The sequence below is a fragment of the Carex rostrata genome, chromosome 15, assembly GCF_964058835.1.
Source record: "Carex rostrata chromosome 15, lpCarRost1.2, whole genome shotgun sequence".
Lineage (NCBI taxonomy): Eukaryota > Viridiplantae > Streptophyta > Magnoliopsida > Poales > Cyperaceae > Carex > Carex rostrata.
In genome coordinates, this window is record NC_135932.1 from 1397637 (window position 1) to 1407853 (window position 10217).

General features: G+C 34.7%; 2 protein-coding genes across 2 annotated transcripts; one reads left to right on the forward strand and one right to left on the reverse strand.

Moving 5' to 3' along the window:
• The first annotated feature begins 1565 nt into the window (after positions 1-1565).
• Positions 1566-4314, forward strand: LOC144566460 (Ribosomal L29 family protein). The gene is made up of 2 exons (XM_078316484.1): positions 1566-2001; positions 3879-4314. The coding sequence occupies exons 1-2, from the start codon at positions 1684-1686 to the stop codon at positions 4050-4052; spliced, it is 492 nt and encodes a 163-aa protein (XP_078172610.1). The 5' UTR covers positions 1566-1683; the 3' UTR covers positions 4053-4314.
• A 3642-nt stretch (positions 4315-7956) lies between these two features.
• Positions 7957-9616, reverse strand: LOC144566302 (transcription factor MYB93-like). The gene is made up of 3 exons (XM_078316299.1): positions 9339-9616; positions 9110-9239; positions 7957-8999 (listed from the first exon to the last, which is right to left on the reverse strand). Exons 1-3 carry the CDS (start codon positions 9469-9471, stop codon positions 8288-8290), a joined length of 975 nt encoding a protein of 324 aa, XP_078172425.1. The 5' UTR covers positions 9472-9616; the 3' UTR covers positions 7957-8287.
• Positions 9617-10217: the final 601 nt, after the last annotated feature.

The following is a 10217-nucleotide window of genomic DNA, read 5'->3' on the forward strand; positions in this document are numbered from 1 at the left end:
TAGAAACCGGTGATAAATCATCGTTGACAAAATCTGGTAATTTTTTTGTCGGAAAGTTAGTTGGAAACTGGGGAAAAAAATATCGATTTGAGCAGATTTCAAATTCCAGCATAGAGGGAGGTAGTTTTTGAAATTGATTATTAATTTTGGATATTAATAAAAATTCTGGGAATGTTACTGTGTATGTGTCACAAATAGATAAAATAATTATTTATCTTCATAAACCAATAAGTTAGAAAACAAAACATTTTGCTTACACAGACTATATTTTTTTTTTACATTTCAATAAAAGATACAATTGATACCTTAATAACTTAAAATTAGTTTAATCAAAAAGTCAATAATTGAGTAAATTTGTGATTTTTTGAATTTTAGAATGATAAATAGATGTTAGCAATTATAGGAAAAATGTACGCAATTTTGAATATAAATAAAATTCATCCAATATTCAAAAGGTCACCGTATTTTGTACAGTGTAAAGATATAGATGTAAAAGGTCACACATTTTTATTTGAGTGAATCTATGGTACTATGCATATCACGGCTTGGCTCGTGCTACGGCTCAATATTTGAGTTTTTCAAATCCTAACTATCGATCCGAACCGCTCATCTTGTTCTCCATATTAATATGTGTTTGGAGACCAAATTTTATATTTTTTGAAATTTTTTTACTATTTTTTTAGATATTTAGAAAATTACTTGATCTGAAAATTCTGGACCATCCAAAAACAGTGATTTTCAATAAATCTAAAAAAATAGTACAAAAATTTCAAAAAATGTAAAATTTGGTCTCCAAATACATATTAATATGGAGAACAAGATGAACGGTTCGGATCAACCGTTAGAATTTTGAAAAGTCAAATATTGAGCCGTATTACGGACCAAATCGTAATATGCACAGTACCATAGACTCACTCTTTTTATTTTCTCATTTGAGGATCATTTTTCGTTGCAGCTTTTAAAAAACAAACTGTGGAGGTTTTAATCGTGTACAAGAATAGGAGCATGTAAATTAGCCTTCCATGATTCCATCTCTCAATTGTATTCTTTTGCCTCCAGGCTCCAACATCAGCTGGAAATTCACTTTCGTTGATTTCCTGATTGTTAGCGGTAGATCCAAGTACTTAATCGTATTCTTTTGCCTCCAGGCTCCAACATCAGCTGGAAATTCACTTTCGTTGATTTCCTGATTGTTAGCGGTAGATCCAAGTACTTAATCGGTAGCTGGGATGGTAATGAGGTTTAAACGATTTTTAAACGTCATTTAGGAGGACCTGGTTTTAAAAAAAAAAAAAAAAAAACTTTAGAAAGTAAAAAGAAACACATTTAAATAATTTAACAGAAAGTTTAATTACTCTACATTTTTTTATAAAAGCTTCATGAAAGGCCTCTTAATTCCACCCGGATTGGCCCGGACTGATCAATGATTTAGCACGATATTAAAAGGCCTCTTAAATTCCACCCGGATTGACCCGGACTGATCAGTGATCAGACGGTTCGAATCTAAACTCAAAATTTGAGTTACTTCAGAGGATCCAGACTCGGAAAGAGAGAATCAGAGAGCCATAGCGGAGCCGAGCGTTATCCTTTCTATTCTATATTTCTATCCAGTGTGGTTTCTCCAACAAAGGAACCAAACCGTACTTCGAAAGCAGCTGTGAAGAAAGAGATAAATCTCCGGCCATGCAAGCCCTCGGCCTCACCTCGCCCTTGTCCACCACGCCCCGCCTCCACTCTTCCCTGGCCATCTCCTTCGGTGGCATTCGGCTTGGAACGAACAGCGTGCGAGTGGCCACTGCAGCCCCGTCGGAGTCGAGGGGGAGACTGGTGGCGGTTCGAATGGGTAAGAGACAGACTGAGTTGACAGAGATTCGAGGGAAGAACACAGAGGAGCTCCTGGACGAGGTCGTCGACTTGAAAGGCGAGCTTCTCATGCAGAAGCTACTCTGGTCGGCTCGCAAGGATTACGACCAGGGCTCTATCCGCCGCAATCGCAAGCGGGTACTGTTAGTTTGTTATCCTTTGTTTTCATTTTTGGTTATTCCTTTTTGAAATTTTTAATGTGCAGCTGTCTTGAGATTCCAAAGTTGAGATGAAAAATGGTCTTCTGAACACTAATTGGCAGGTTCAAGTTAGCCAATTTTGTTCTCCTACTCCAGTTTGTTCATGCCGTGATGTCTGCCTAATCATTGATTGGATTACATATATAAATATTACAAAACTGATTGGGTTTGTAGCTTTTCATAGATGGCATTTAGGGCCTAAGCAAATTGGGACCAGTAAAACACCCACGAAAGAGTTGTCTTTCAAAAATGAGAAATTTTAAGTTCACATTGTTAGCTGGAGGAATCATTGATGCTAATTTACTCTCAAAAATTGTGTGTTAAAAGATCTTTGCTGTTTGAAAAAATAGTGAGAACTTTAATTCAAGTGCAGATTCTAAATTGGTACTAGGTGGGAGGAACTTCTAGTTAGAGTTTTAGTTATGAAGATGGTAACTTGACAGTTTTCTCTCGATGTTGTTGTGCCTTTCTCTATGTTTATTGTTTAGTGAATTTTTTTTTTTTTTTTGATTAAAAAGGCTTAGGTCCAGTTCCATTTAACCAAACAGAGTTAAGTTACAACCATAACCCACCAAAAACAACATGTGCATCTCAGACCAGCAAACAAACAAGATAAATCTGACACTATCCAATGATACCAAAAGCTCATCTAAACTGATTTAGAAACTAAGACTAAAAGATAATAACAACACAAGTGGATCTTCTTGCCATGCAAGGAAACTATCCCTAAACTGTATATATCACAAAGGCATCTAACTTGTGTGCATCAAAAATGGGAGATACTCCTTTTTTGATTTGGTATAGTTTGCACCCTCTGGGGAAGGTCCGCCATTTGTTTAGTGTTTTAACAAGTGTAATGTTTCTGAGTTTAAGAATTAATTGAGGGCCTTAGGCTTTTGCCAAAAAGTTCAATTGAAAAGGCAGGAATAAGCTGAATGTGCCTCCTCATACCAATTAGATTGGTACAACAGATCTGCTAATCCATGAGTACTGATAACTTGGGCTTTAATATATTGGGGTGGTATTGGGTATAACTCAGTTTTGGGCTATTAGAATGTTTCATGAAAATTTACTCAATAAATGATTTCTTAGGAAAACGTTAATTATGGGCTTTTCAATGGGCAATGACAAGAGGTGATAAACGGGCCCGGCCTGTTTAGGATGATTCAGGTTCCAATACTTGTATTTGAATTCGTATTCTCTGCATTAACTCAAAAATGAATCTTTTGAGTTGATGCATTTGGATCGTCCGATCGGCTTTGAGATTCGTGTGAATTAAATCTGCACTAATATTAAAGACCCCTCTATGTTATAGGCGGGGCCGGATGGGCTCCGTTTACAATCGGACGGCTGATATGTATTAACTCAAAAGATGCTCTTTGAGTTAATGCAGACGATGCGGACTCCTTGTATTTGGGGACTCTAGGTTGACGTGGGCAGGATTCAGGTCCTTTGACTTGTAAAATTTTTTGGCTTAACATTATTTTTTCAAGTTCCAATATTTGGTGAGGTTTGGTTTTGGGTCTGTGTAGTTTCTTCGGGTCAGTTCAAATCAGCATTAAGTTTTGTATATGATAGAATTACTTGCTGCCTCAGTTGATTGGAAATCTTGCTATTCTTGAAAGCATATTTCCTTCTTTGGATCTAATTATTTTCGTACTATAATATGACAGCAGTTTAGGTCGTTGATAGTGCTGTAGTGTATTTTTTTCTTAAAAAAAAGTGATTATAACATTTCTTTTTGAGATTATGCAAAAGCAGAATCAGTAATGTCAGCGCCAATTTTTTTTTAAACTTTTTGTTGTTTAATAACAGATTGCTCGAATGATGACCGTGAAGAGAGAGAGGGAAATTGCAGAAGGTATTGGCAAAAGAATGTCTAGAAAGCTTGATAAGAAATGGAAGCGCAGCATTGTGCCACGGCCACCGCCTTCTCTGAGAAAGATGCTTGAAGAGAGCAAGGAATCTGAAGAAAATAACTCAACATAAGTTGTAGAAAGTTATGTGCAAGGTTCCTATTCTTTGTAGTTTTTTCTTTTTTCTTCTTCTGAAAGGTTTATTTGTAAGTCGAAACTATTTTTTTTGTGTGCCTTGCAAAAGATTAGAATCTTGTTGAGTTCGAATGTATTTTTTTTTCACTGTTATTTTTATGGGGATCTTTCTGCACGAGTTTAGTACTGGTAAATACATAATATGCATAATATTGATACCATTATTGTATTGAACTGAGCTGATAGTGCTGATTATTTTTAATTTCTCGGGAGCATGCACAATGCAGTTAATTGAGTTTCATCAATGAATAATTTTAGGATATGGGGTTAACTGAAGTTTTTAATAATAAAGGTCTGATGGTGTAATCCTTGTAGAATAAGTCAGGTCGGGAATTTTCTCTGATCTGAGATAAACTTTTTAACAAGATACTGCTTTCAATGTCACTTTGACATAATTTCACATAAGGTTACTCGGGGTGCACTTCTTTGACTTTGCAATGATATTGACAGCAACTTTCTTCTTTGGTAGAATTTTAGTTGCCTTGACATGCAGCACATAAAACTGAAACTTAGTGTCTGTTAGGAACTGTTCACGAATAGCAGACAAAGCTAGCACTTCATATACATTTCCTTTATTAAGTTTGAAAATGGTTACTTATTAATTAAGTGGGGGGATTTTTCATTCAATTTTTGGGGGGTCTTTGGTAGCAGTTGAAAACCGGATCATAACAAAAGCCCGTTAGTTTCTGGGTATCAATAGTTGCGACTTGAGAAATTCCGGCTATTGTGATATTTGTTATTATTATTTTTTTCGGCTTCAAACTAAATTTTCATGTTCATTTTTAATGTACATATATAATTTTGGTTCCAATTGGTAAAATACAGGAACCGAAACTGTCCCTTACGTTGTCAAGTTTATAGACTTAGTTCTTGCATGTTGAAAATGAAGTTTTGTCAAATAAAATTAAGGTTCTAAATAGCGATTATCGCGTCATTGCTTTTAAGATCCAAAAAAGCTATAGCTAGATATTTAGAAACTTGATAAAAAAAAGTGGCTAATATATAACGCTATAGTTTTTATGGTCCGAAAAAGCTATAACACAGTTATAGTTAACTATTTAGAACTCTGATTAAAATCATTACTCCATCATCCCACATATGACTAGGGGTGAGTAATGAGCGAGCATGAGCGAGTTAGGGCATGCTCGTGCTCGCTTATTTAATAAATGAGCGAGTTCAAGCGAGCGAATAAATGAGCGAGTCGGAAATGAGCGAGTTTTAAATGAGCGAGTTATGAGCGGCTCACGAGTTATGAGTACTAAAATTTAATAAATTGTCATAATTCAATTAAATAGAATAATAACAAAAAAATCAACGGTATTACAAAAATAGAATAATAACAACATAAACTAACAATAGCATCAACAAACAACAATCAACAAAAACTAAAGCAGCACTAATAAAAATCCAACATAAATCCAAAAACATAAATTAACAACAGCACACTGTTTTGAGGCGTCTGTTTAAAAAAATAAATAAATGTATAAACTATGAATATTTGGGATTGAATGTGGTGGCGGGATTAGATCTGGCAAATTTTAAATGAGCGAGTTGGGGCATGCTCATGCTCGCTCATTTAATAAATGAGCGAGTTTAAGTGAGCGAATTCAAGTGAGCATTTAGTGAGCGAGTTATGAGCAATTTACTCACCCCTACATATGACTATGGTTTTTTATTTATTATTTATTTTGAGTTAGCATAAGTTGGGGTCCAAAGGGAATATACCTTTTTATAAATAAAACTGACTCTATTGCTCTTTTCTCCATCTCAAACAAGCAATCAAAACCTATTTTTATTTCCATCAAGATTATTAATTGCGCTTGGATCTTATTTTAATATACATCATGTTCATGAGACCATCCACATGTAATGTAACTAGTGATGGATTTTCATTTTCATTAGGTAGAGAAAAAAAATTGAAGACATCATTAACCTAGTGACATAAGAAACTTGATGTACCATCCAACAAATATGGGGGCAAGGAGTAGGTACTCTTTGCATCCCTTCTTTTCATACTAGCTAGCCGCCTTCTCAAGTTTCTTGGCAAGGTTTATAACCAAACCCACTTGGAATCAAATTAATAAACCTTTTGATAAAAGCGTATATCCTGTACCGGTCTATGTTTCAACTCACCGACTTGGTATATATGAGAAAAATTCGTTGATCTTTTTCTCTTTGTTTTGCTTTTCTTTAAATAAACAAAATTCAGTTGGGACATGAAAATATTTTATAAAGTTAAAATTATTTTGATTATTATGTATATTTTTACAAGTTTTTCTGAAAATAAATATAGAGAAAAGTTTTATAATATTTTGAATCTTAAGTATATTTTTATAACATAAAATCCTATAAATAAAAGTATATTTTGAAAATTTATCTAGGAGAGACAAGTCTCCTCGCTGGTGTTCTGACTTCTACGTGGGCCCGTGCCCCTGATAATGGTGTATTTTTTTTGGCAAAAGAGTATGTATAATGTATATTAAGCTTCTGTTACCAACTTACCATGGAGAGAATGTCTTTCGGCTGGTGTAGGTACGTACTTTTTGTATGGTATACGTGTATAACTGTTGCATTAGGAGTAGTCAATTCCTTGTAAGAAAAGGAATCAAACTTTACCTGCTCTTTTGAGAAACCTTGTATTTGTAAATAATAATAATAATTGAGCAGTCCATTTTGTAAGAAGTTTGCTCCCAACAAGGGAATAAGGACAAATGCTTAATAAAGAAAATGGACCACAATTCTTCAAATGAATCGTTTATGATATCATCACTTGATAATTGGTGATGTGACATGCTTGTGTTAAATTTTTATATCTTGATTTTCTCCATTGGTGACAAAATTGAGGGTTCCTTTTATTACATATACAAGTATTAATTAGACAAGTACATAGACTTTTCAGTGTTTGTCATGTTGACTACTGTTGAATTATTCAATTTTGGCTAGATGATAAATTGTTGATTATTAGATGAAAGATTTACTGGTATCTCCATTTGTGAAGAAAATGGAGAAGGGTGATATTTCTTCCTCTTCTTTTTGGGGTGCAGGTTGTTTTTAGTATAATCATATCATTGCTATTAGCTTTATGTCCTTTTTTTGACATGACAGTCACAGGTCAACCCTCTAACAACCTGACATTACAAGTTCTTTCCTACTCCTTTATATTTAATTAATTTGTGGTTATGTCTAGAAGACATGCTTTAAGTATGGTTCACTTAATTTGCTGTATACTTGAGGATAAACATAGCTTTCCTCAAAAGAGTATTCTTCCCAAAAATAATTCAATTTTATTTTTAGTATATATTTAACTTAAGTTAATTGATAAGGGACACAAATATGGCCTATATTTATATTGAAACAACTAATGGAGCATAATATAGCACCAAAGACATAGGAAAGTAGTTATTTCATTTCGGCAAAATTTTACGAAAATATGGTGAGAAGATCTGGAAATGACGTGTACAGATCATTGACAATATTCTAATCCAGGCGTCTCTTATTAATGAAATTATCCTTACAAAATATATATTAAAGAAGTACAAATAATTTTAGAGTACTACTGATATGAGGTACAGGGATCGATTTCCAAATAATTATTTTAATCTATAAATTAAGAAATATTTATGTTTGATTTTGGTCAGCATTGATTCAGGTGACCAAACAAAATATTAACGACAGCGAAGGTAGGAACTTGCTACCAAGTTTCACAAAAAAAGAAAAAAGAAGAAGGTATAATTAACCGGTACTAATATAATTTAATTACTTGTTTGATAATTTTACTTTCTAATAAGAACCGGAAACATATGCAGTGATAATTATCTACAACCAGTTTTTACAAAGAACAAGTGTACAAACATATATATATATTTCATTATGAATTGAAGCGATTGTATTTTTATACATACAAGTGTACGTACGTGTAGATTTCTGTATATATATAGTTGCATGCAGCATTGCATTACATAACAGTAGTGCATGCATGCAATCTATGCTAGCTAAATCACACTAGATGGATTGAACTCCCAATATAGCAAACCAAAAAGATAAAACAAAAACAAATAAAGTGGAAAACATAAAACCAAATAAAAAAAGAAATACCAACCCTAGCTAGCTATTATGAAGATGACAATATATTCACAAAACGAAGAGAAAAGAAAAGGAGAGAAAAGGGAATGTTTAAGAGAACTCAGGCATGAAGCATTGATCATCAATCAGGAGATCAGAACCCCAAAAAGGAATAGAAGGGCTGCTACTAATGTCACAGCTTGAGGTACTGCAAGCATCCCCTAAATTTGAAATGGAGATATCAGTGAGAGGTGGCAAAGAGGATTGGGAACCCAAAACTGTTCTAGGTGTACTGCTCTCCTCTCCATTTCTACACCCGGTACCGAAATCCCCTAACTGGTTCGGATCATCGCATAACAGTTGCTCGAAAAAATACGAAGGCAATATTTCGGCATCCGTGATCTGGTCCAATTGATTTTGAATTGGGTTTGTCGGCGAAGTAAGAGGTGTCATTTCAGAGGAATTAAGAAGAAACATAGGGTTTAGGTCTTGAGTATTACTTGGAGACAAATTAGCACTTGCCGAGGCATTTATTGTGCCGGCAGCTGAACCGATTAGAGAACTCAGGTATTGGATTCTGGCAGCTTGTATCGCCTCAGACTGGAACCTTGCTGCATGATCTTCCCAGGGAGATTGCTGGATGATCTGGCGGAGGTTTGCGAGAGCGATCAGCTGTGGCAATGCTGCGAAGAAGTCGGTGCGGGGTTGGTGAGTCATGGGGTCAAAACCCATTTGGATCAGTTTTTTCTTGAGGTGGGTGTTCCAGAAGTTCTTGATCTCGTTGTCTGTCCTGCCAGGTAGGTGCTTTGATATCGCCGACCACCTGAAATTCAAAATAATAGCAACATATATATCAGCCAAACATTGATGAATTTAATCATTTATGTCATGATGATGTTGAATTTTTCTAAAGAGGAGGGGATGGATTTATACTTGTTGCCTAAAACAGAGTGGAGATTGAGGATCGTCTTTTCTTCTTCCGGGGTGAATTTTCCTCGCTTTATATCTGGGCGAAGGTAGTTTGTCCATCTCAGCCTACAGCTCTTTCCACATCTGTTCAATCCTGCAGATAATTTAAAACAGTAATGTAATAAATCAACTATGAACAGACATTTATAACAATAGTTAGTTTGATTAGATCATAATTAGATGATATATATACCGGCGAGTTTAGGAAGAGCTCTCCAGCTTCCATGGCCATGCTTTTCGATGTACCGAGTGAGTTTGGTGTCTTCTTCAGGAGTCCATGGTCCCTTCTTGAGTCCATTTTCATCGCAGCAAGGAGATCTCCCCATGTCCAAATTGGAATCTGGAATTGGAAGAGAGAGAGAGAGAGAGAGAGTAGGAGGAAAGAGAAGTGGGGATTCAACTCAACTCAACTGCCTCTGTTGTGTTATGCGAGTTCAAAATCTCACATGGCTACCAGAACATATGGGGTTTGCCTTTTATATACATCTTGGACAACTGTGGAGTGCCTCTGTGGAACTATTTCTTTCTTTTCTTTTTTTAATCATTTCAAATTGACTGCTTTAAGTCTTGCCTTGTGGTATATGGGGGTATGAGTTGCGCGTGAGATGTAGCACAGGCCTTACTTCAACAGTAATTTAAAATCTCTTTCTCTTAATCAACTAAAATTAAGACACTGAAGTTTTAAATGGTTGTAGTACTTGTTAGAACAACTCACCAGGCAGTATTCCTCAATTAGGATAAATATTTAAAATATAATTTTTTTAGCCTATTCTTTAATTAATAATTATAATTAAAATAACTAAACCTTTGCACTACAATGTACCTAAGTCGTCTTATATGCTTGTCTAGAGTGTCCATCCCTGATCCAATTTTTATTTTTTTTTTCAAAATATATACTTCTTAATTTTGTCATTTTTTTCCAATAAAATTTACAGAAATACGCTTGTATTTGAAAAATTATACAATTATATTCTATTATGATAATTTTGTTACCAACAAGTGTGCTAAAGACTAATTGGTCTAATAATTCATCAATATGTACAAGTTAGACAGACACTAATTAAATAAAATT

Coding starts and splice junctions, on each gene's coding strand:
- LOC144566302 (XM_078316299.1), bottom strand. CDS start 9,471: ATGGGGAGATCTCCTTGCTGCGATGAAAATGGACTCAAGAAGGGACCA. Junction 9,240..9,338: donor AGCTCTTCCTAAACTCGCCG/GTATATATATCA, acceptor AATTATCTGCAG/GATTGAACAGATGTGGAAAG. Junction 9,000..9,109: donor CACTCTGTTTTAGGCAACAA/GTATAAATCCAT, acceptor TTTGAATTTCAG/GTGGTCGGCGATATCAAAGC.
- LOC144566460 (XM_078316484.1), top strand. CDS start 1,684: ATGCAAGCCCTCGGCCTCACCTCGCCCTTGTCCACCACGCCCCGCCTC. Junction 2,002..3,878: donor TCCGCCGCAATCGCAAGCGG/GTACTGTTAGTT, acceptor GTTTAATAACAG/ATTGCTCGAATGATGACCGT.